The sequence below is a fragment of the Pyrus communis genome, chromosome 12 (genome assembly GCF_963583255.1).
Source record: "Pyrus communis chromosome 12, drPyrComm1.1, whole genome shotgun sequence".
NCBI classification, from domain to species: Eukaryota; Viridiplantae; Streptophyta; class Magnoliopsida; order Rosales; family Rosaceae; genus Pyrus; species Pyrus communis.
This window is the reverse complement of record NC_084814.1, coordinates 22,976,739-23,002,299: the sequence shown is the minus strand read 5'-3', so window position 1 is coordinate 23,002,299 and position 25,561 is coordinate 22,976,739. Positions and strand designations below refer to the sequence as shown.

General features: G+C 39.4%; 5 protein-coding genes and 1 pseudogene across 7 annotated transcripts; 2 read left to right on the top strand and 4 right to left on the bottom strand.

The window, feature by feature from the left end:
- The first annotated feature begins 3,528 nt into the window (after positions 1-3,528).
- Positions 3,529-4,119, top strand: LOC137710206 (uncharacterized). The gene has a single exon (XM_068449148.1). It carries the CDS (start codon positions 3,529-3,531, stop codon positions 4,117-4,119), a length of 591 nt encoding a protein of 196 aa, XP_068305249.1.
- Positions 4,120-4,560: 441 nt separating this feature from the next.
- On the bottom strand, positions 4,561-5,117 carry LOC137710205 (uncharacterized; annotated as a pseudogene).
- Positions 5,118-5,226: 109 nt separating this feature from the next.
- LOC137710875 (ABC transporter A family member 7-like) lies at positions 5,227-11,341 on the bottom strand. Of its 2 annotated transcripts, XM_068450029.1 has the most exons (19): positions 11,041-11,341; positions 10,157-10,538; positions 9,921-9,997; positions 9,638-9,782; positions 9,356-9,475; positions 9,137-9,261; positions 8,870-9,028; positions 8,406-8,568; positions 8,202-8,327; positions 8,009-8,092; positions 7,707-7,858; positions 7,497-7,630; positions 6,968-7,166; positions 6,675-6,784; positions 6,495-6,579; positions 6,260-6,388; positions 6,050-6,155; positions 5,810-5,898; positions 5,227-5,706 (listed from the first exon to the last, which is right to left on the bottom strand). In XM_068450029.1, the coding sequence occupies exons 1-19, from the start codon at positions 11,116-11,118 to the stop codon at positions 5,407-5,409; spliced, it is 2,763 nt and encodes a 920-aa protein (XP_068306130.1). In that variant the 5' UTR covers positions 11,119-11,341; the 3' UTR covers positions 5,227-5,406. The 2 variants fall into 2 exon arrangements, with proteins under 2 accessions (XP_068306130.1, XP_068306129.1); XM_068450028.1 differs by having other exon boundaries at positions 5,228-5,706; positions 6,968-7,168; positions 7,497-7,858.
- Positions 11,342-14,847: 3,506 nt separating this feature from the next.
- Positions 14,848-18,923, bottom strand: LOC137710863 (protein IQ-DOMAIN 31-like). Its single transcript, XM_068450015.1, has 8 exons — positions 18,833-18,923; positions 18,648-18,687; positions 17,908-18,032; positions 17,426-17,713; positions 17,121-17,321; positions 16,794-16,874; positions 15,595-16,678; positions 14,848-15,254 (listed from the first exon to the last, which is right to left on the bottom strand). The coding sequence occupies exons 3-8, from the start codon at positions 17,989-17,991 to the stop codon at positions 15,223-15,225; spliced, it is 1,770 nt and encodes a 589-aa protein (XP_068306116.1). The 5' UTR covers positions 17,992-18,032; positions 18,648-18,687; positions 18,833-18,923; the 3' UTR covers positions 14,848-15,222.
- A 2,488-nt stretch (positions 18,924-21,411) lies between these two features.
- LOC137711227 (uncharacterized) lies at positions 21,412-23,870 on the top strand. 2 transcript variants are annotated; one of them, XM_068450454.1, is made up of 6 exons: positions 21,412-21,482; positions 21,577-21,676; positions 22,229-22,577; positions 22,716-23,190; positions 23,275-23,330; positions 23,435-23,870. In XM_068450454.1, the coding sequence occupies exons 1-6, from the start codon at positions 21,455-21,457 to the stop codon at positions 23,474-23,476; spliced, it is 1,050 nt and encodes a 349-aa protein (XP_068306555.1). In that variant the 5' UTR covers positions 21,412-21,454; the 3' UTR covers positions 23,477-23,870. The 2 variants fall into 2 exon arrangements, with proteins under 2 accessions (XP_068306555.1, XP_068306554.1); XM_068450453.1 differs by having other exon boundaries at positions 21,413-21,491.
- A 107-nt stretch (positions 23,871-23,977) lies between these two features.
- Positions 23,978-25,150, bottom strand: LOC137709762 (F-box protein SKIP23-like). Its single transcript, XM_068448746.1, has one exon. The coding sequence runs from the start codon at positions 25,148-25,150 to the stop codon at positions 24,137-24,139; it is 1,014 nt and encodes a 337-aa protein (XP_068304847.1). The 3' UTR covers positions 23,978-24,136.
- Positions 25,151-25,561: the final 411 nt, after the last annotated feature.

Genomic DNA, 25,561 nt, shown 5'->3' with positions numbered 1-25,561 from the left:
TTCTGGTGTTGTTACCGTGAGGGCTAATTCTTCTTCTTCCTCCGTAGCGAATAATGCTTCAGCATCCCAGCCATCTTCACTATTCTCCTTCGAACTGGAAGTAGCTTTATTACTTTCAACAGGCTCTTTCTTGGTCCAACAATCTTTCGCCATGTGGCCCATCTTCCCGCAGTTGTAACACTTGCCACTAAACTTTTTACTATTACCGCGATTCTTCCAAGCTCCCCCAGAACTAGAGCCTCCATTTCCTTGGTGACTTTGCACATTTTCTCCATCCTTTTTAGATCCACTACCAGTGTACCGTTTGAAGGTGCCTTTGCTTTTGTTGGTGTAGAGCGCTTCCTCTTCACTCTTCAGTGAGACTCCTCCCATTTGCTTAGCCATAGCTTCTTGACCTGCCAGCAAATTTTCAAACTCAACAAGCGATGGTTGTGTCGGCCATCCTTGTATAACGGCAATGAACCCTCGATATTCGGGTCTCAAACCATCGATAATTATTCTCTTCATCCTGGTTTCCCCAATAGGAGCTGTTGGATCTAATTCTGAAATTTCGCGGCATATCGACTTCACCTTGTGAAAGTACTGGGCAATCGTCATGTCGCGTTGTACCATCGATAGCAGCTCATTCTCGAGAAGTTGCAATTTTGTATCGTTCCTCTTCGAAAAGAGTGTAACAAAAGTGTCCCATGCTTCCTTTGGCGTTTTAGCATCCCGAATGTGCTCCAACATATCTTCTTCTATTGTGGTCTTTAAGGCAAACATTGATTTGCCTGCTTTAATTTTCCACTTCCGCAAGACGCCGTTAGCATCTTCCGCTGCCGGTTGTGTAACTTCACTACCACCGACAACCTCCCACAAGTCTTGACCTTGAAGGTAAGACTCTATACACGTTGCCCACGTGTTATAGTTTTGGTTGTTGAGCTTCTTGATTCCTCCAACAACTTGAAGATCACCCATCGTATCGGCAAGACTTTGACTACACCGAACAAGCTTGAGTGACTACCGTGCAGAGTAATACACTACTCTCGACACAAAGAAGCTCCCTCTCAAGGTTTGTGATAACCCCAACAATAATCTCAAGAAATTTTTTCTGATGTGGAAGATCAGTCAAAACTGCAACCACAGAGCATACTCAGAATTTCAAGAGACTTTACAACCAATGCTCTACCAAGAACGATCCCTGACCGACTTGGCTCTGATACCAATTGTTGAATAAGAAGAGTATCCAAGATAACTCTAATGATCCCAAGAAGAAGAAAATAGAGCACACTCTTAAAGAAAGCTCACAAAACAAACTAATTAGCAAAGCTTTTCTTATTTAGCTCTAGGCTTTGTTTTTCCTTGGATGATTTACAATGCTTGAGGACTTGGGTATTTATAGCAAACCAAATGAAAGCTACACCACACACTTACTTCACCTACAACATCCACCTACTTCACCTACAACCTCCACTTACTTCACCAACCTCACACACTTACTTCACCTACAACATCCACCTACTTCACCTACAATTGACATTGATTCTCAACAGGCATGCCTGTGCCATTGGTTCTTAAGGGAAGCAGCAGTTGAATAACCAGATTTTGAAGCTGGGTTTTGGCTCTGAGATCACAATTCAAACTGCCCTGATAAATATGTATGGTTTTTTCGGCGAGCTTGAATGTATGCAGCAGACATCCTGGTCTGTACTGTACCATCCAACATGCTTTCTCAGGCGTCGGTTCCCCACCAAGTTCAGCCGCTCCATGATATAGGTGATTTGTACTCGCGCTCATGAAATCACCGGTCACCTGAGAACACGAACCAGAAGACTATTCAGGATGGTAGTGCATCTTAAAATTGAACAAGCACAGTTGTCGGATGACCAAGAGCAACCACAAGTTGATGATCATGTGTTGCAGTTTGAGCGGACAAAAAGTAAAGCAACTGAGGAGTTAGAGAGGTTAAAAATCGAAGACCGCAGGAAGCAATGCTTGATATGTTTGGGAGAGATTCTGCGTGGTTCTGAAGCGATTCGCATGCCTTGCTCGCACAACAACCACGAGAGTTGTATAGTGAATTGAATGGAGACGAGTAACCTCTGCGGGTTGTGCCAGTTTGAGACCGATGCCTGCTGAATCCTCATGACAAATTGTTTGTAGCTAGTTCTTAGAATTTTTTTTGTAGAATGTGATCAAACTCTTATCGGATTATTAATCGGCGGATTATGTTCTTGATGTGTATAGGAATTTCCATTACTGAGACATGTAATATTCTTTTCTTCATTCCTCTTTCTTGATCTTTTTTTTTAGTACAAGTTGTTGGAGAAAAGTTTGGTATCAAATTTTCTGGCTGAGTTTTCCTACCAACAAATTTGGTGCATTGTGAGTACTCCTTCCCCTTATTGGATTGACGAATTCCAGGTCTTCGACTCAATCGAGTCATTAAACATAAGTTGACCGTCTAACAACATAACATGTTAAACCAATAATAATGAAACAAATTTCCGCCTAGCTTAATTTATTAACTAAGACTGGTTTTTGCGAACACATCTCTTCAACTACTCGATTTCTAAAATGCTATCTCTATGCAGCTGTAAATCTGTAAAGCATAACATGATTAAGTCTCTCCGGCTTTCGTGACCTGCGAAGTGAAATTCGGGTGATTCACAGCGTCCAGAAAACCATCTCCAAGAACACCGCAGCATGTTTTTATTTTTTTACACAAATCCGCCTTTAATTTCCCCCTCACATTGTCCGACATGTTACTTGCATAGAACTGCAGCACCGGTGTTAGTCCGCAGCTCCAATTTTCGGCCTTACAAACTATCACGCAATGCTGCTGCCTTCCTCTAACGCTTGTGATTTGTAGGGTTAACCACACAGTTAACGTCATATCCATCCGGCAGCTCATTGATCTTGCTACCGGTTTCCTGGGGCTCAAGGAATCGCGCGGGGTGTTCCTTTCACAGGGACAACTTCACCACTGGGGATGCGTTAGCCATGAACCGGTGTGACCTTGGACCCAAAAAGCTGGATCTTGTGCAAAAGGATGTCACCGCTGTTCGGACAACCAAAAGCACTTATGACTATTTTTGACAGTACAACTTAATAGCGTTTCTTGAATTTATAATAAAATTTCACATGCTTACACTTTTAACGTAAGCGCTTACGAGCAGAAATGCTTTATGCGTAAGAAGTCGCATACAAGACATCTTAGATTCCAAGTTTAATACTAACTTTGACTCTTTTGGTTCGGTTGCTTTAGGGTTTTAATGTGGTTTTATTAAGAAAAGAAGTTACAAGATTTGAGTGGTTAAGTATGACAAGGACATAACAGTCATAACGACACTAATAGCATTGTTTTGCCTTAACTTTGAAGTCACTCCTTTCCTTAAACCACCAGGCCTCGCAAAGCCAAATCCGAACAAAATTACTAAAAGGTACACACAGTATGTATATTACTAGTCCCCCATTAAGCTTTTCTCTAAATTTCTTCTTTCTTTGTCCCTTTAACTTCTCTCTACTTCTTGTTCTTATTCTTCAAAGATGTCAAGCAACAGAGCCTTTGCCAGCTGTGAAGTGTGGCAGGAAGGAAGCGAACTCGCTGACGACAGTTCCTCGACGAAACCCGAGTTCTTGATTGATATGTATGCTCAATTTTCAATGTACCCTCTAAGCTTCAAGGAGCAATGCCACGTTCTAACAGAGAGCAAAACATCCTGGTCTGTAATATCCAACATGCTTTCGCAGGTGTCGGTTCCCTACCAAGTTCAGCCGTCCATGATCCAGGCGATTTGTACTCGCGCTCGTGAAATCGCCCGTGATCCTGAGAACAAGAACCGGAAGACTATTCGGATGGTAGTGCATCTAACAACTGAACAAGAACAGTTGTCGGAGGACCACGACCAAACACTTGTGCCGCGGACAAAAGGTACACCAATTGAAGAGCTAGAGAGAGTCAAAATCGAAGTCTGCGGGAAGCAATGTGTTATATGTTTGGAAGAGATGCAGCGTGGTTGTGAATCGATTCGCATGCCATGCTCGCATGACTACCACGAGAGTTGCATAACGAATTGGCTGGAGACGAGTCACCTGTGCCCGCTTTGCCGGTTTGAGTTGCCTGCTGCATCCTTGTGACAATTTTTGCAGCTAGTTTTTAGAAAATTCTTTGAAGAATAATGTGATCAAACTCTTATCGGATTATGTTCTTGATGTGTATAAAATTTTCCATCACGGAGACGTGTAATCTTTATCTTTTTTATTTTTTTTTTTATTTTTTATTTTTGTACAAGTTGTTGGAGAAAAGTTTGGTGTCAAATTTTCTGGCTGAGTTTTGGTACCAGCCAATTTGGTGCATGGATTGGTTGGTACCCTTTCCCCTTGTTGGATTGACGACAGAACTGCCTACCCAAGTTTCACATCTTTGATTCAATCGAGTCATTTAACGTTATAAAATTGACTGTCTAACAATATAACATGCTATATTAGTAATCAAATAAATTTCTGCAGAGTTAAATTTACTAAGACCAATTTTTCCAAATGCGTCTCTTAAACTACTGGATTTCTCAAATGCCAGCTCTAGGAAGCTGTAAATCTTTAAAGCATAAGATGCAAATGAGTCTCTCCAGGTTTATGACTCGGGAAGGGAAATTTGGGTGATTCACAGCATCTGGGAAACCCTGCGTCTCCAAGCACACCGCAGCGTGTTTTTGTACACGATCCGCCTTTCCCCTTCACATTGTCCAACATGTTACTTGTGTAGAACTGCAGCCCTGGTATGTCGGTCCACAGCTCTAGTTGTCGCCCCTACACACTGTCATGCAACGCCGCTGCCTTCCTCAAATGCTTGTGACTCGAAGTCTTGAAGGGTCAAGCACACAGTTGATGTCATATCCGTCAGGCAGCCCATTGATCTTGCTTGCAATTTCTTGGGGCTCAAGGAACTCATAGGGTGTTCCTTTCATAAGGACAGTTTCGCCTGTGGGAATGAGTTGGTCATTAACCGGTGTGACCCTGGACCCAAAAATCTGGATCCTGTGTGAGAGGATGCCGCCGCTGCTTTGCCCGCGGATATTCCAGTGGGTGTGGTGGGCTAGGTTCACCGGAGTGACCTTGTTATGAGCCTTGGCTTCCATTCTAATAGCAGAAAAATGTTACTCTTGGTTACTTTTTTGACAAAGCGATATTCTGAACTACTTTAACATATGGAAAAGGGAACTCAAACTACGCATACTGCCTTGATCAACTGGCCTAACTCACATATCCAATCTATAAATTACAAAATTACCAAATATAATAGTTTAAAATCTATTTTTGGAATGTAATTTACAACAAGACAAACTAATCAAAACTCATTACTTATTTATGTACCAGAAGCTACAGAAGAAATCCAAATATATATTTTCCAAAGTAAAAATATGACAATCATGTCAATTCAATGGAGGTTTGAGCCCCAAGTGCAACCTTGATGAAGACATCCTCCAATGTGGTGTCGGCTAGACCCCAAGCGAAAACTGTGAACCTGCTCTTTGCATTCTCAACTGCTTCAAACACATCTGCAATCCTGACCTCGTGTTTTGGTAACTCAAACTTCTGGGTTCCGGATAGATGGTATATCTTGTTAGCACTTGGGGAGAGACTCCGCACCATGTTCTCCACCTCTTGCTCGTGATCCGAAGATGTTGTCATTGTGAACACATAGAATCCTCCATATCTTGCTTTCAGCTGAGTACACCATTATAATAAGTTAACAGAGTGTTATGCAGAAAGTATCTAGGAAAACCGATATCTATCTTATGCAGGTGCTATGACACTAAGTTAGGATTACCTCTTTCGGGTTTCCAATGCACTGCAAGCTACCATCCACAAAAACTCCTAACCGATCACACAGAACCTCCGCCTCTTCCATGGAATGTGCTGGAGATACGCAAACAAACTTTATGAGTAAACACAGAAACAAAAGCGGTCATTATGCTGTTACTTAACACTACTCCATACAGTACCAAGCCTTCATAGATTTTATAATTGGCAATACAGTAACTGGGGGGGAGGAAGGGAGAGAGAGTACTGGTTAGGATGATTGCCCGGCCTTGTTTTGCACGCTTCACAACAGTCCATAAGTTGTTTCTTGAAGCTGGATCAAGTCCAGTACTGGGCTCATCCATGTAAACAACCTACAAGGAATTTGTAAAGGAACATGGAATAAGTAGAGCAGCATCTTGGGATAACAGATCTAACTTTCGAGCCAAAGTAGCTTTGACAGAGAACGAAGGCGTACTTTGGGATCCCCTATAAGTGAAATTGCAACACTAAGCCTTCTCTTCATGCCTCCACTGTACTTTCCAGCTTGTTTGTCTGCAACCCCGCCGTGAAATAGATTGACACTTTTCAAAGATTCTTCCACTGCCTTCAGCAACAAAATTGGGACGTGAAACAAATCAATTAAAATTAAGATCTTATTCTCAAAATAATAATTTCGATCGCTATTTCTACACTACTAGATATCTACTTACTTGTTTTAACACAGAACCTTTGAGGTTCTTAAGTCTTCCATAGAATAACAGATGCTCCCTTCCCGTCAAGGTTTCCCATAGCAGGCTACAGAAATGTCCGGAAAAACAAGAATTTAATGAGGTTTGAAATATTTAAGGAAACTTTGCTTTAAGCATAAGGGAAAAGTTCCGGCAGCTTACTCATGCTGTGGACAAACACCCATGCTGGTGTATATTTCATCCATCTGAGTCCGGATGTCCATACCTTGAACGTATGCAGTGCCAGAGGTTGGCTTTGTGAGACCAATCATCTGCAGAAAGATAGATACATATAACATTTGAAGTTTTGAAGAACAAAGAAAGCATAAGATTGAAGGCGATTTCTTGATGTAGAAAAATACTGGGTAGCATACAAATGATCCTCACCAGCAGAAGAAAAATACGTTAAAGGAATTTTTGCGTACGTAAGTTAAAGTTCAAAAGGGTATACTCACCATACTGATAAAAGAGGTCTTCCCGGCACCATTAGGGCCAAGCATACCAAAGCACTCCCCTCGAGACAAAGCAAGAGACAACCCTCTCACAGCAAATTTTTCAGGGTTTCCGTCTCTTCCAGGATAAACCTTTTTGAGGTTGTCGCAGATGACTGAATGCGTTGTATCTGAACCCAGTAGCAACTTTTCAACCCTCTCCCTCTGGAAAGGAAGTGTTAGCGTTATCCACGGGCATAACTTAGACACATCAACTTGACTAAGACGAAAAAAAAAAACATAAAGATATGACAGGCATGGATGAAGCAAACACCAGTGAAACTTATAAGCGTCAATAAGAAGAATAAGGTGAAATTTTATCTATCCGCCAAAATGATCTGAAAAGTGCTTAGAACAATTTGTACCATATAAACTGGCTTTTATTTTTTTTTTTTCATAGACTGGCTTTTCCAGTGTGTTAATTGGATGCCTTAAATCACCAAATACTATACCAGCAATGAAGATTGATTATGTAAGTGCAGGAAACAGTTACCTCTTGAACGACATCAGGTTTCTCCATCTCAACAGAAACTTTAGATCCCTGCCTTTGCAAACTACGCATCCTAAGGGATGGCAGTTTCTTCTTCGTAAAGCGTTGGAAGCAAAAGAAAGTACCCTTCCCAGTTCCTGATGACACAGCTTGATCTACGTAATATGCAAAAAGAAGCACCACAAACCACTCGACAACCATGATAATCAAAACCTCTGCCATCCCATTATCGCTATCACTCAAATCTCCCCACCGCATCCCATCAGTCCCCATATAATTTCCATTAAACGAATATTGGGCAAACTCATATAACCCACGATATAGAGAGAAGCCGGGATATAATTCCAGAACGATGATCCAACCTCCTACAACAATGCAAAATAATATTTTAAGGATCTGGCTTTGAGAAGTATAAGATATGTTGCATACTATAAGTTTTTGACATGAAATAGTTCTCACGGAAACAAACACATCAAGGCAACAGATACTTCATTTTCACAAATATTTTCACTTACTAGGGAATGATGTATCTTGTACAAAAAATTGAAAAAGAAAGCCTCCCAAAAGTCCAGTTCCAAAGACAAATATGTAACCGATAACTGTTATGAACAGGAAACATGAGAAGCATGTCAATCAACTCATCTTGTTAGATCAAAGCTGAGAATAACCCACTACTTTTCAAACGAATATAAATAAACACCATCAAACCTGCAGCAGTCTTCACGTCTGAAAACAATGCAGCTACTAGAAAAGCCAGCGATATTTGCAAGTTTATATAGATGAAGTAAAATACAAATTGGATGCTGTAGTCATTCATTGAGAAGAATTTTAACCCTGTAATGAAGTCAACTTCGTTAAAAGAATCGAAGTAAATCCATGCTGAGATAGTTGTCTGAGTAGTCGTATTCTTACCTATACCGGAGCCAAATATAACAAAGCACAGCATGTAGATTGAAGATATTGTAAAAAAGTAAGTATAAGAAATCATCCAATAAGGTCCATCACCGAGCCCATGCATTTTCATCATGATTCTCAGTTTCTGTTGTTTCTCGTAGACCAGTGACGTCAAAACAACCTATATCAGAATTGGGCAAGAAACGGAAACTATAAGTGTGTGTATCGTAGATCAGCATTTCTCTGTAACATACAGGACAATATGGAACAAAGGAGACACATTTACAAATATATTACAACTGAATATACTGAAATATCATCTCCAAACGACGAGAGAATACAAGGAGGTTACTTAACATTGTAAATCCAAATGACGAGATACTGAAATTAAAAGATGTAAATTGAGCAGAATCAATGTCAACAAACAGGACTGATAGACCTAAGAAAGTCCTAATATGGAAGAAGTAGCTTCATGTACTTACCGGGAACAGCTGTAAAATGACCCATGTAAAGAAGAGTGTACCAAGAAGAGAAGAAAAATCCAGCCTGAGTTTGGTTTCAGGCTTGGGCATCTCTTTCACAAACTCAAACAGCATCTCCATACCAGATCCTTGTACAGACTGAAGGTATGCATTGGATGCCTGCGAACACAAACGTTACCACTTATTATTTTAAAGTCATTTAGTGCAGATACTGTGATCGGTAGAAGAAAAAGCGCTGAACAAATAAACAAGTTATAGATACATTACCAGATTCACTGAGCGTGGAAGGCGCAACAAAGCAATAGGAGCACTGCCTGTGTCATTCTTAAAGGTTGAATTGTACCATATGCTTACATTAAAATTGTTCTCATTTGAGTTAGAGAAATCATAGGCTGAAATAAAAAAAAATACCCCGTCAGTATTTGCGCCTACAGTATAGTTATACATCAAATCAATCAACACAGCTAGATATATGAAGTCGATAACCTGAAAGTATTTCATTAATCTTCCTCTCTGAATTGCTCTTTTTGTAACCTTTATAGAGCTCACTGTTTATCTCAGAGGAACTATTCCGCCACAAGTGTAAACCTTGAACGCATCTAACCTCTGGGTTTAAGGAAAAAATCAAAGACAAATATTTAAGGTGGCATGCAACAATAACTTAAACTTTCAAGTGGATTGAACAAGCAATCTTCACTCAAATGAATGCACCAGAGAGAATTAAAGCATCCTAAGATATATCATAGATAAAGGGTAAAGATATTTTACCTTGTTGGATCTCAATGGATGATATGTTATATAGAACAGAATATATAGAGTTTTGTGGGCATTGGCTCTGAACAATATATAGGGGAAGATCCGAATAGAAAGCCGGATCAAGGAAGTTGGAATACTCAGGCATCGATTCTGAGCCCTGAAACATTTCATAAAAAAGTTTCTTCATGAAACATTTAACAAGAACAAAGTAATGTATGATACTTGAGATGAAAAAAAGGAAATAGAACTTCAATACAACAGGAAAAAGTAGCAGCGTAGAGAAAAAATAACTTACTGTAGCACTACGGGCTAAATAATCCGGATCAGATGAATTCAGAGTAGAAGAACTTCTGAACATATTCCCAGCCAAAACTATAAGAATGCAAAGAAAACGGTCAGCACTATTGTACTAAACCGAAAAAGAAACTCATTCCAACAAATACTGATCAAAATAAGTCATAAGGTGAAACTGGTAAAATACAGAATTGACATACTAAAACACATTCCTGAGCGAGATTTAGAGGACAATACCTTCTCCAAGAGTTTGATTTTTCCCCGTGAACAGTACAGTTACAGGACAGGATCCTGTCCTCTTACAAGACTCACTTGGCAAGTCTGTATATGGAATAACATCAGAAATGACGGCACGATATTTAGGAGCTGGCACTTGTAGCAATGGAGGCCATTGTGGAGGATCAGGAGTGGGGCAACTGGCCCCTTGTGTTAAACTTGAGTATTCCAGTCCACAAACTTCCTCACACTTACCATCGCCGTTTGTATCAATACAACTGCAACCACACCTGTTTTCGGCCTTATCCAGTTCATTGTTGACCAATTTTTGGACGAGAACGAGCATTAGACACAGGAGAATTGGAAATGAAACTAGCCGAATATTCTGTTTGATATTTCTTTTCTGCATAAAAGCATACAATATGATATCAGTCTGGAACAAAGTTGAATGACATGCTTTTTTTATTCAATTTTCTTCGACTTTGTTTCCATTTATTGGCACGGTTGATTGTCTTAGAGTGGAGAATCGTCATCAGATTTTATACAAAGCATTATTTGTAGAATTCACAAAACCAGGATGACCCAATTTACCACTGCTCATACACAAGAAAAACAGCTTATCAACACAAAAAACGAATAATCAGGTACAAATTAACCAATAATTTACAAAACTAAAACGAACCCTGAAAGTTAAAAATGTGGGACAAAGTAAAAAGGAAAAGATAAACGCTTGATCAACAAGCAACCAAGAATCTCCAACATATGTGCCAAACAAAAGGGGAAAAGAAAAGAATGAAAACCCAGAATTCTTCATCGATTTCTTAATTATTTCTACAATTTTCCTCAGTTTTCAAACATCAAACTCTAAAAATATTCACAAACAAGAAGAGAGAAGGGAGAGAGACCTGGAAAGTTAGGTTCTTTCTGAGCAGAGCATTGGCCTGAGTCCAGAAGCTGGCAGGCCCATGGGATGTATCCGCCATCGAACTACTTCCACTGCTTAGCAAGAAATGAGACCGTTGATCTCAACTTCCAAAACAGTAAAACCCCAGAATTCAAATTTCCCACTAAAAATTAAAACTTTGTCATCTCATTGCTGCCACCTTTCCCCTCTGAGAATCTGCTGCTAATCTGCTCCGCTGCTGCCGCTGCAGATACGATATGGGCAACTGGAATTTGGAAAGGACGCGACTTTTTGTTATTACATGCGCTGCTGTAGCAGCAGATACGATGTTATATAGGTAAAAGAGTCAAACGAGTCCGAAATAAACCAAACAAAATTAAATTTTCTAGGCTGCTGCCGTCTGCTGATCTATGTTCCCTTCCCTGAAAGTACCACCCTGCCCTTTACCGCGTTTTTGACTCTTCTTATCTAAGATTATCATAAATACAACGACATATAAACTAAATTAATAAGTTAAGAGATCTACCAACTACGAAGAACCAAACCAACCAAGTATTTTTCTTGGATCTTGTGGGTTGTGATAACATCAAATCAATGGACGATGCTTCTACGGTTAGGATACATTTTTTAGTATGCTGGAAATACGATCCAGTATATTGATTTAAAATTTATATTTTAAGTTTCCGACTAATTATACTAATAAACTTGGTATATCAGGTCGTGTTCCCAGTACACACAAACTTCTCTTCGCAATGAGAAAATTGGTCAAACAAATTCTCATGTAAAATGTAGTTTCTTGTTTGACAAGATATGTATTATATTATATAAAATATAAAGTTTGATATGAATTGCACTCTTAGTATTTATGATTGCATTGGTAAAATTTAATATGTTTTGAATCAAACTAAGGTTTCAACCGCCACTAATGAATTTTTGCTATCTTGAGCCAAGACCACTTTCGCATGCTAATAGTTTCGCTATTTTTTATTTTTTAAATAATGCTAAAAATGCAATTTGACCGTTTAAACTAACTGTGATTGTGTGTGACATAAAAAATTAAAAGTATTTTTGAGCCATAATTAAAAAAGATTTTTGGACAAGGTGCGCCTAATCTCATGTAGATACGAAGAGACATTTGTCCCCGTTGTGCATGTTGAGCTAGTAACTTGAGCACAACAGATTTTGCACGAGATCTTAACCGTTGCTCTCTTTCTTTCGAGCCTAAGCCTACATTTGCTTAGTATTGGAACGCATTCAAGTATAGACTTTGGTACTTGTCACATTCTTTTTGAAGAAATACTTGAAACATAAGCGCTTATCAACGAAAGTGCTTCCTACATAAACATTTTCTAAACGAGGTTTCTTTGGCTACCTACCATCTCTCAGCCTCTTTGAGGCATTTTGAACCAAAGAAACTTGAAAGTGACGCATTCTCAAGATCCCTAATAATTCAACTCAAACTTTTCAGCAATTTAATGGAAACATATGTATTTGGGTGTTGACTGTTGTGCTGTCTTTGTTGCTTACAGTACAAGTTACTCGCAAAATTACAGAGAAATTTCACCAACATTTACTTAACTATCAGCCAATCACGCTGTCGTTACCCTTCAATCAACCCCTTTGATTTCGCTTCTGCAACGACAGTATACAATCTCGGTCGCTTACCTTGATTCCTGCATCTCAGTTTGAGTTTATGAAAGCTAACTATGGGCTGTGAAGCTACCTTCAGCAGATTCTACTGACATTACGGCTTTTCTCTTCTTCATTGTGTCCAGGTTCCGCACTTTCATTCCTCCCACCAAGTCCGCGGCGCTTCCATCAAAACAGAAAGCGTTTTTCATTTGTGCAACAGTAGAATTTGTCCACAGCCCAATTTGTTCTCAAAACAGCAACTAAATCGAAAAAACCAACACAATGACGATACTTATTACACGCGAAGGCTGGAAAATGTGGTGACCAGAGAGAGAGGAGTTGTGTACGTTGAGCTTAATCTTATAAACATATCAGAGTCCCCTGCAGAATTTCCCGACATACATTTCGCATGAGGGCATGCGTTTGTCACCTTAACACAGTAAGTTCATCTCAACAGTGTGAAATTTGCTCGGGAACAAAACAATGACTTGCAATCAGAACCGAAAATGCGTAACTTCCTACCCGAAAATAATGAAAGAACTCTGTATACGAAATTCGTTACACTAACTATCAAATTTGATTACTTGTTTACGCACCAGCAGCTACAGAAGAAACAGAAATGAATATTTCCAAAAGTAAAACGAATTTGACGTACAAAAATATGGCATATTCATATCGATTCAGTGGAGGCTTGAGCCCCAACGGCAACCTTGATGCAGACATCCTCTAAGTCTCAGGTGGTGTCAGCTCGACCCCATGCGAAAATTACGAACCTGCTCTTCAGTCTCAACTGCTTCGAACACGTCAAAAAGTTAAGAAACCTTGCAAGTTGTAGTTGTGAGGATTTTGACGGACTTAAGTTACTGCTTGTATTACTAATTTGTTTTAAGGTGAAACCTTAACTTCTTCGATTTAAAAAATCCGCATATGTCAACATAAATTCAGCAAGAAACTAGAAATCAGATCATTGGAACAGGAATCCATGCTTGTTTAAGAACATAGAATTCCACTCCTTAAGGCCCAAGTAAACAATAACAATGGGAGCTATGTATAATAATAAGATGTGCTCCAAGAAATTGAAGCATTAATGCATTATTATACATTTCATCTTCCTTAAGGTTCAAGTTAATGAACAAATCTTTAGGGGCCATTTGGTATATTTCTTGTATTTAATTTTTTGTTTTTTAAATGATGAGTGTAGCTAAATTACTACCAAGATTCTAAAAGACGTTAGGTATTAATTGGGCAGTGAGTAGGGGCCAAGCGCCTTGGTATTTAGGTGGGGTCTAGGCAAATACCTAGGTAGGTTTAGGCGTCATTTCTTAATTTTTAGAACGCCTATGAATTAATCAGAGCTATGACCGCTGCTTAGGTGTGAAGTTTTAGAGCAATGATGTAGACATAGAATTTCTCGTTTAGAAATGATTACTAGTATTTATTAGTTTCAATAAAAAAAAAAAAAAAAATTAAATCTAAGAAGGATACCAAATGCCCTTGGTTTTTTGTTATAAAATATATTTTTGTAGATATTTCCTTTGTCAAACTAGATTATACAAATGATGAAGAAAAAGATTGGCGACCGGTGACCACCTCATAAAGTCACAAGTCAAAAACCACACGAAATTTCACCAATATTTCTCCCTAAATTTTGAATGGAAATTTAAACAAATTTTGCAACAAAGTTAAGACTTTTCTTATATATTTCTTTAATGAGACGAATCGTGGCACCATTTTTTATACACAACTTTTGATGTAAATTTTTGTGAAACTGACTATGTAATATATTTTAATGATTCAAATTGTTTATTTTTTAGAATATAATTCTTAGATCATTCTTGTAAAAAAAAATAATAATAATAAAGACCAATCCAAAATCATTAAGACATTCATTTGTAGTGAAAAAAATGGACAAATACAGTAACAACCCTAAACCCTTAATTCAACAGTCATACAATTTCAAGTTTGGGTGATTTTTGGTAAACATCATCTTCGAAAGAAGACGTAGAAGATAGACGGTTCAGATCGTTGAAATACATTTCGAAACGAACCCTAAAAACATGTCAAAAATTGTGAAAAAATTGCTACCACAGACCCGTCCTTGTCCCCTTATTTAATTGCATATTTTAAATGAAAGAAATAATTTCCCTGGCATTTTTTGAGTGTACAAGTAGTGGAAGAACATGAAAGTGCACAGTATAAAGCATATCAAACATTTCATATGATCAAGTTCACCGTATACAGCACAGCAAACATGAAACTGCAGATAAACTGACAATCCTCTATACAATACAAGCTACGAAACGAATGGCTAGAAATCGCGTCACAAGACTGAATAAACCAACCATGTCTGACTTGATGCACGAAACCTATGATGTACATTCACTCATAAAACATCACAAACGCAGACAAATCACGCGAGGCTCTTGGCCGATGACCACAACCATCTAAACTACAGATGCCGTTACAGTTTAACAACACTTTGAATCACAGAATGCATAAATAGAAAACCGAGACCAATGCCTGAAACTTTACATTGAAATCGCCTCATCAATCACCTTCTCCATCCTGCTTGGGTTACCTTTCCTGCAAAAAGCAAACAATAGTCAAGGCGGGGATTGGAAGCAGAAAGAGAAGATGAGATTAAAAGTTAAGGCTTCGACATTTTATAAGGTAAATCATCATGCACGATGAATGGGAGTATATTGTTGAGATTATATGTTGAAATGGCAGGCTGTAGACTTGAGTTGTTAAAACAAAAACTAAAACAACTTGTATGTAACGAGTGACAAGTCTGGAAGATTACATAGAATTGAAAAGAAGTTCAGGATATTCTCTTAATTGGGAATCTCTCATAACCAAATACATGTCCAAACAGACTAGGGGAAAGTCAAGAATTAACCTATAAAGAATGCAAAAATCATACCATTTCCATCGCTCGAAGTTGCCAGAGGTCTGTCGCTTTTAGTTCCTCCTTTGCCACCTGTTTGAACAAGTCGTCGTGTCCTTGGTGAATGCGAGCTGATTTTGGCATTAGTTGCTGATGACAGAGAATGACGGCGAGTGGAGTTATTTTTGTCAGTCACATCTTGTGCCAACCTAGGGGAGCCTTGTGCTCTGAGCTTTGCCTTTGCAGATTCAGTTGCTGCCATATAACTTGGTACTGTTGGACTGCTTTGCAACCCATTCTCCGAATGTTCTTGTTTTGCTGGAGTAGAAGATTTCCTGTTAGATTTCTGGTTGTCATTGGTTGTTAAATCTTCCTTTTGGTTCAAAACCCCGTTTGAGGATGAGATATTATCATCCTGACCATTGCTCTCCGTTAAAATCTTCGACTCAATTGCAGCTTCAGCACTAGGCATATTCACATCTTTACTAGTGCTATCTGTCAAAGGCTTCAGATCTTCTGCAGCTTGATTGATAGATGATATGTTAAATACCTCTTTAGGTGCCCATGGTTCAGGGATTATTTCTGTATCAGGCCGACTGGATGGAATCCAGGTTGGCTTTTTCTTAAACTTCTCGACAGAGTTACTAGTGCCTTCGACAACATCATGAACCAAAGTGCTTGATGCCTTTTCCAAACTCTGCTTGGTACCCTCAGCTTCACTTTCTGCCTGCACAGAGTTCTCTACAATGGGACTATGAACCTTCCTCAAATTACGCTTAACCTTTTCAAGCTCAACTTGTGGGTTTTCCTGCACTGGATCTGCATGATGGCTAGGAACTTTTCTAAGGTTACGCTTGGGTTTCTCAAATTCAGAGGTTGCTTGCACCGAGACACTTTCAACATTTGCAGAAGAAAGCCTCTGGCTATTGCGCTTTACCCTGCCTGTTTGAGCCTCCGGGTGCTTTCTCTGAGATTTTGGATCTGGAACTTTCCTTGGTTGGGGAACTGGTTTCCAAAAGTAGGTTGCTGACCATCGTTCCAACCAGTTTGAGACTGAATTTGGATTCCCGGGTTCATATTGCAAACTCAGAGGCATCACAGTAAGTGAGAAAGCAAGAAGCTGAAAAGAGCAAACCAAACTGTTAGAACATCTCATACAAATCGGATACAGACACAGAAACTGATATGACAAATTATGATTCAAATCTAGACCATTGTTACAATGTTGAACTTACCTTGAGAATGAAAACATTTGCTGACAGCTTTGCCATTTGAACTGACGTATTAACTCCAACAGGACTCACTAACTTGCCCTCCTGATAGACAATATATATGAGGAATATAATTAAAAAGTGGTACTACAGAATCTAAAAATAAATCTAGCCAACTGATATTAGCAACAAGGTTGCAGGTGAATGAACCTAGACGTCTTCATATATTATCCAATAGCAGTTCCGAATATATTTGGGGATGGAGAAGAGAAAGGGATTGTGACGTCCCTTGTTCAAAGATGAGAGTAATAAAGAGTAGTTGATAAACGACCAAGTATTTGAAACATTTACCAGAGGCATCACACTGCATATGTTTTGCACTTGAAGCCCATTATCAGACTGCCTCACCCGTTTTCCACGAGCGAGCGCCTGACACTTGACAATGCCCGTCATACTGAACAGAGTAGCAACAGCTTGCCTCCGAACCAGGTGCCCACGGATAAGTGCCTGTAACCTTATTATTCCTTTGAGGGCCCAAAATGCTCGGCGTGCCTTCACATAAAATACCAATTCATTCAGTAATTTGTAATCTCAATTAAAAAAATTGATACAATGAGCAGTAGACAAAACAAACAAATTTAATCCACTGGACTTACTAGATAACCCCTAAAGGCAGCCTGTGCCTTTGTTGCAGCTTGCTCTTGCCTGATTCTCTCAGGATCAAGCGGCACCAAATCATGTGGCGCGGATCCTTGTGTTTCTATACTTTGAATTCCTGGACTTCCATCACTTAATACACTTTGAGTTTCCTTGTTCTCCAATTCTAATTCTCGGTTGTTATCTATGGTGTTGGTGGTTTCATGGAAAGCCACAGGTGGATCCGAAGAATAATCAGCTCCAGTTGCCCTGGCGGCAACCACCACCTCTTTCTCATTTGAAATTTTCTATACACAATGGCAAAAGACAAATACAGAATTTGTGTAAGTTGTTAGGTTAATTACATAAAGGGGAGAGTAATTAAACTTATGAAATTGAAGAGATCACATCGATGCGAAAGGCAACTCTACGAAAATGAAAGTGCAGTCCGCTTTACGTCAATATTAAAGGAAACATTCGAGTATAACGTCTATAGTTTTACCTCTCTTCCCTTAGGAATGCCAGCTTTTGAAGATTTCTTTCCAAAGAGCACCGTTTTGATCCATTTTGCCGGCGATTTGCCCATCTCAGGAAGGCCAAGGGCCAGAAAATCCTGAGGCCCGCTTGCTGCATCATTCCATATGGATAAAATTTCAAAATTTACGTAAATTGCAACTTGAGCAAACGAAATCAACCCGTATTGATGTCATGCAATCCAAAGACAAAAGAAAACAAACAACAAAGCAATGCAATCTCGCAAAAATTTCAAAAACCAAACATATTTTCAGTACATGCCAGTTTTTCCATATGGATCAAAATGCACACCAAAAGAGCAACAGAGAGAGATCCTCAATACATGTCGCTTTCGATCTCAACGGACACACCCAAACTTCAAACTGAATTCACCAAAACCTTGAAAAACCAAGTTCCAAGCCTCATTGAGCTCTTCAAGCAATGTAATTAACGTTATAGTCAAAATCCATTAATACTTTAATACCAGTATCAAATGCAATCACCTCAAAGTCAATTGACATTACAAGAAATCCAGAGCTCCATTAACTTACACTAATCAAGATAACATCTCCACAACAAATTATCATTAACCAAAAACTCCAGAAAAAAAACTGCAAATCACAGCACTTTCACTTAAATCTAACTAAAAACTCCACAACCCACAAGATCTTGCAGCTTAATTAACCTGCTAATCATATTAGGCATAGCTAAACCAGATCTGAAACTTACCTCACAAATGTGGACCTTCCAAACCCCAAATCTACAATTCCTGAAGAAATTAAAAAACACAGAAACCCAAAATTTTTCAGCCAAAATTAGCAAAACCCAGAAAAAAAGATTTGAGCTTTCTGCAACAGAATGCAGAAAGATTGAAGATTTACAGAGAAACAAAGAACAAAGAAGGAAAAATGTACCATGAGTGAGTGAGACTGTGCAATTGTGCATAAAACCCAGAAAAAAATTCAATCCAAATATAAAGAAAACTGAAAAAGCTTCAACCTTTGCTTTTACTCTGCAGTCTGAACTGATGCGACCTAAATTTAATACCTAAATTTCAAAAAATTGGGTGACTGCAAAAAAATGGAATCCGGTGCGGTTAGACGTAGGGTAACAAAATTGGGGTCGTTCACAAATTCCCAGCTGGACTGGAGATTGTCAGATTGTTTTGACAGATTGGTTGGATTTGGAGTTGTACCGCAATCCAACGGTGAAAACAGTGATCTTATGGTGATTTTGGTTGTAGGGGATTATTGGGTTGGGTAGGAATAAGGATGCGTTGTCAGTCCCGAGTGTGCGGTTGGTTACTTCGGAACCAAGGGTGCCAGCGTCTTTGTATTCCCAAGCATGAGTGAAATTACGGTTATGTCCTCCCAACTGTAAATTGAGCCCGAGGCGCGGTTGCGCGCGTGAATGGTTTATAGCCGTTGGATTAGGCGGCGGTGGTCAAACGGGTCTAGAGAGTGAAGACTCGATCGGTTATGTTCATCAAACTTGGTCTGCCCTTTGTTGGCAAGGCAACACCCCTTTCGTTGTGGTCACCAACAACGAGAAAATGAAAGTAAAAACTATAAAAATAGGAAAAATGATACCAAAAATCACTTTCACTTCCTATTATTTTTCTCCTATCTTGTGTTGTACTTCTTTGTTGTGACTAATAGATGGGTTTGTACCAAGAAGAAATCTCAATTTGAAACAAACTTAAGATAGTGGTTTTCGCACGTCATTTTTTTCTATATGCGTACGTTCTTAATAGAGGTGTACTGAATAAGGAAAGAGCATATACAAATTATTTTCTTTGTTTATTATACAATTAAAAACATTTCTACGACCATTAACTCACACGAAACAATACGATATTAAAAGGTTTGGGCCAATTTGTAAATAAGTTGGGTCATATCGGATCACCTGGTAAGAACCTGATAAGATATCTTTTGCCAAATCTAAACATCACACATGAAAATTTCTAGCATGACATGTTAACTCGACACGAAACGACATAATTTGTTAACTAATCGGATTATTGTCGAACCACCTATTAAGAATCCGTTAAAATAACGGGAATAACACAAAAACAATACGAACACGATAAACACGACTTGTTTGCTCAGTTACACACTTAAAAAAAATACATTGAACTGTAGTATGAGAGAAATCATTTACATCTTTTTTTTTTTTTTTTTTTTTTTTTTTTGGGAAACATCATTTACATCTTATTGGTTTGTTGGAATGATAAAATACTTCGTGGCCTTGGGGTTGGTACTATTTACAATCTCATATTTCAACATACATGTGTAGGACATGTCATCTAACAACCGTACCATCAATTGAATGCTAACCTACTACAACGGCAAAGGTAAATGCCCTGCCAAATCAAGTACAGTTAGGACCAAGTTGTCAATCCAACCAACAAACATAATTAGTAATTACACTACACTACTAATAGCTTATTTAGAAGTACCTTTAAAAATCTAAAGCGTTTTTGGTAAAAAAAATATTTTTAGAATCAATTTTTAGTAAAAATGTAAGAATTTTAGAAAAACACTTGGAGTGCTTCCTGCAAAAAACATATAACTGGTGCTTCTTGCAGAAAACACTTCAAGTGCTTTTGAAACCCAAAAACATATTTTTTTAAAAACGTTTTCAGTCATTTTAAACGCACTTCCATATAAACCTTAAGACAATTTGGCATGAGATAATATTTTGGAAACTAGAATTTCATATTCTTATCTAACGAAATTAATCACGAATAATCGACACATGTTCTACTGTATTAAATTTCACAACACCTGAGTTCTACGGAGAGAGATTTTAGTGCGAGCTACGGGACATGTGCGTCATTACATCCATTTCGTGTTTGGCCCAATGGGCCGGAGAAGCTCGCCCATCATTGCTACCCAAGCCCATTAAAAAACAAAGTCCGACCCAAAAGACAAAAGAAAACAACATTTTTTTTTTTTTTTTTTTTTTGACCGGGAGACAAAAGGAAAAAGCTGAAAAAACGACCTCCGTCTATCTCGTCAAAATTCTTAACCGCAAAAGCGGTTTCAACGGCTCAGGATTTGAAATTCAAAATTCGAACTTTTATCTTCTAAAAATATAATATCCGCGGGCCCCATGCGGCGCCAGCCGTTTAATTCATCATCGTAGACGTTAGCCGTCCACGTGTCGACATCCGTTCCTAATCCCCTCCGCTCCATCGCAGCGTAACAAAAACTGCGAACATTGCGGAAAACAAAAGTCCCGCCGACTAAAATCTAGTGCGACCATGGAGGGCTTGACACGTGGAGAACGTTGGGGAGAGGAGCGCATCAGAACGCGAGTAGGCGGGATTCCGTCATCGAGGCGCGTGTGGCGGAATTTGAGTTTGCGTTGTGGGGGTATTCCTACAGCTTTGCCGCCCAAACAATAACTCAAAAAAAATAAGGAAAAAAGAAAAAGAGGGAAATTGAATATAAAAGCCAGTTTCTGAGACGTTGTTGCTTACAGAAGTGAAGGAAAAAAGAAGAAGAATTTGAGAATTCAATCGATTCGATCGGATGGAGGAACCCCAATCTGCTCAATCTGCCCAATCTGGTAAAGTCATAATCTTTGTGGGTTTGTTTGGGAATTTTGTGAATTATTTTTTGTGAGATTTGGGTGTGGATTTCGGTTGTTTCAGGGAAGCTTCTTCGGTATGCGCTCCGTTCGGGGTCTAAAACGAAGGAGGAGAAGCTGCCGGCTGCGGCCGTTGAACCCCCTAACAATTCTGCCACCAAGAGGTATGGTTTGATGATGGCGATGTGATAGGGCTGATGTTTTATATGATTTCACTTGCAATTAGAATCTGGTGATTGGGATGGTTTCGATTGCATGTTTCGAAGAGGCAGTAGGAAAAGCCATTTAATTTATCAGATTCGGGGTGAAAATTTAAAGTTTGGGGAAATTGTAGGCATGTAAGATGTCCCAATTGACATAAATTGAACAATTTGATGGTGTATTAGCAAATGTTAATTGCTTTAGGGGAAAGATCGAACTTTTGTTGTGGAGAATTGTTGATACTGCTCGAGCAATGCTGAGTTTGTTCTGTGTTTTGCAATCTTTGGCAATCTATAACGGCTAAGTTGCTGATATATTTTGTCACTTAAGAATAGAGTTACGAGTTGCGTTTTTTCGGGTTTGGGGGTTACACAAATGTTAAGCTACAGATTAGTCCCAATTCCCTTATGATTTTTCACCATGGTTGTTTATTCTATGCATAAGCAGAGTGGTTTTGAGCTTTGATGTGATTCGATAATTGGTTGAGGTTTATGTGGGATGTTTCTTTGTTTTAGGGGAAGGCCTGCATCAAATATGAGTAAAAGTGTGGGGGTTCTTGATCTCTCTGGCAAGGACAAGCCTGCCAAGCCGGCCAGAAGGCTCTCTGTTCCTTCCAAGCCGCCCACTACTCCAGCGCCGAAACTTGGTGGCAACATCACTCCAATTTCTGAGGCTAGATCAAGGAGGTCTGTGAGAAGTGAATCCCCTGCTTCTTCTGATGTTTCTAGACCGACAAGCAGGAAGAAGTTCAATGTTCTGGCCTCACCATCTTACTGGCTGCAGCAAATTAAGCTTTCTGAGGCTGCTGCCAAGCACTCAATTTCACTCGGGTTTTTCAAACTAGCCTTGGAGGCTGGATGTGAGGTACAACTTGTGTGTCCCATTGTTTCCATTTCCCATTTCACACCTTTTGGGTTGAACATTTGACTGCTTATCCACTCTAAATTTTATGTGGATGCGAGATTAACTGAATATGCTGTCATTTTCTTCAAATTTTGTCAGTCTCTTCAACTGCGCCATGAGCTAAAATCTTACGTTGATCGCAACGAGCTTAGTGACCTTGAAGACCCTCTGAAGGAATTACTGGAGAGCAAAACTGTTGTAGTAAATGAGCAGGCTCAGGTTTCTGAAACCTGTTCTCAGGTGCTTGACGAGGGGAATCGATCTTCTGATGATGATGCCAAGAGCTGCTCTTCTACAATGGGAAGTGGGAAACTGAAACCCAAGTCATTGAACACTGAAGCTGCTCAAGTTTCTCCCGTGAAGGCCGCAGCCAAGAAGGAGATTGCCCCAAAAAGCACTCCTGCAGCGAGGACTAGGGCATCTTCAGCAAAGAGTTCTTCGAATTCAGGACCTGTATGTGACAATGGTGCTCGCGTATCTACTGTTAAGAAACCCCAGAAGCCGAGTGTGCAAGATTCTAACAAAGTAAAGGACAGGAAGAAGAAGCAGGGGAATCAAACTGCTTGTGAACAAGGTTAGTCAGTCGAGTGTGTCCTATGCGTAATCATCTTTCCTTTACCTCTGTTGTGCATTATTTAATAGTTCAACGTTGCCGCAGACTCAGTTAACCCTACTCGTGCAGAAGAAGCACTTCAGGAGAACAAAGAAAATCAGGTGAGTTTGTTACACTACGGTTTCGCATACTCAGTTAGCCTTGTTTGTTAAACTGCAATTTAATCTTGACTAACACTGACAGTATCTTAATCTGTCTGCTGTAGGATGCTCCCTCGACGGAAGCTATCAATGTGACTGAAGCGTAAACATACAGAAAACGCCGATGCCATTCTCTTGTTCTTGTTGGGTTTGTCTTCATTTTATTCTCTTTGGGGATTTCCTGTGTAAAGGTTTCAGAGGCTCGAAGTTTTTCGGTGTACAAGTTAAACAAGAGTATTCGTCCGCCGTTGGATTAAAACCGGGCTTTGTTTGGTTATTGTGATACAGTTTGCTGGTGATGTCTTGTGCTGAACCAAAGTATTTGTTGGTCAAGTATGTACTATTTTGTGGCATAATCTTGTACTTTTTTAGGTTAGGCATTAGTTTGTGATTTCTGTTCATCCAAAGCGTTTGCGATTCTTTTTTCTTCTTCTGCAGTACAGTAACCTGTGAATTATGTGATTTATGTTACAATTTATGTCATGGATTGAATTGCTAATGAGAACGTCACGATTCAAAAGAAAATAAGAAGCGATTTGAAGAAAATTAAAATAAAGTACAGAAGAAATGAAGTAAAGAAAAGCAAATGTTACAAAATCGTGTCTTGATCTTCGATTACTATTTGAATCAACGTGGAATCATCCATAAAACAGAACATGAAAATTACATCTATCCTTTGAATTGTTGCTCTAAACAACATTCGTAATTGTACATTAAAGAGAAAAACATCCAAAGAAATACATGTTTCAAGCCATGTTAGGCATAAACTAGACCGGACGAGGCCAAACGTACGTGAATCCACTCAAATCACATCCGAGCGCCTCAAATTTTCCTTCTTCCATGCTAAAGATTCCCGAATCGTGGCCAACCATCAAGCTATCTTCCATGTCCAAACTCTCGTCAGTGAAGTAGATGCAGTTAGGTTTTATCAGGCCCTTGAAATCTTGAGCTTTAATGGCAGTAGCGTGATTATGCCCCACGAAAATCGTCCATTCCCCTAAGCCGTTGATGGCTTCCCATTCGCTTTCGAACTGTTCATACCTGTAAGCCTCAAAGTCATAAGTCTCATGGCCGTAACGAGGGTTGTCCTGCACAAACCTTATCAGCATCACGAGCTCTCCGCCAATGCCGACAAGATAAACTTTGCCACCTTTGAAGGTAAAAGGGGGAGCGATTTCATCAACGCTCGGCGAAAACCAGCCATCATCATCGAGATCGCATAAAACGAGCTTTCCAATCTCAGTAGTGGCAAGCAACTCCTCCCCATTAAACAAAATAATGTCTTCATAGTTATTCCCTGCATCGTGTAGCATTGTCCACGTCTTTTCCCTCGCTTTGTAACATATGAGCCTTCGCTTCTCTCCGAAAATCGCCAACACTTTGTAATCAAACGGACAGCGAGAAGGATCTGAGGATAGCACAGCTTTGTGAAGAACACGTGAAGGGTCTTGATCATAAAACGGAGAGGAGGAGAGCTCTGGGAGAGCGATTTGGGCGCGGTTGAGAGGGTTGAGGAGGGTGACCAACGACGTAGTTTCGTCGCGCAAGATTAGCCAACCGGGTGACGAGCCACATACAGTCTTTTCGAAAGCCTCGGGCAGTTCGAGACAGTGGACTTGGTGCGCGTAAAGGCTGAAGAAACACTTCAGGTGTTGGTTTTCGTAAGCTTCAATGCCGTCACGGGCGTTGTGGTGGTGGTGGTGGTGGTGACGGTGGTGGTCAGGAAGCATGAGCCATGGGAAGTAAAGAGGGAGAGGGTTGTGGGAAAGGTCGACCAACATGTTGGGTAGTGAATGAAGGTAATGGAAGTTCTGAATAATGATCGATCGAGCCTGAAGCCCTTTATTTTTATGTAGTACTAGTTAGTGACCGCTCTATTAAGTTTTTAAGTACTTGTTTGGGAAGTTTACTAAGTAAACAGTAAAACTTAGGGCTTAAGTTTGGAAAGTCCGAAATATATTTTCTTTGTAATATTAAACTTAAGATAAAATACTTCAAACTCAATACTGTAGAAAGAAAAAAAAGGTCTTACATTCTTTGTAATGAGAGAACAACACGAAAAATACAACAGATAATCGACTAGAGTAATTGGGTAGAAGAGATTTTTTAATAAAGTAAAAAATCCCACGTCAGATGTTAAAAGATATAACTTATATGAAATGGTTCAATGTCTAACTGGATTGAAGCCTTGT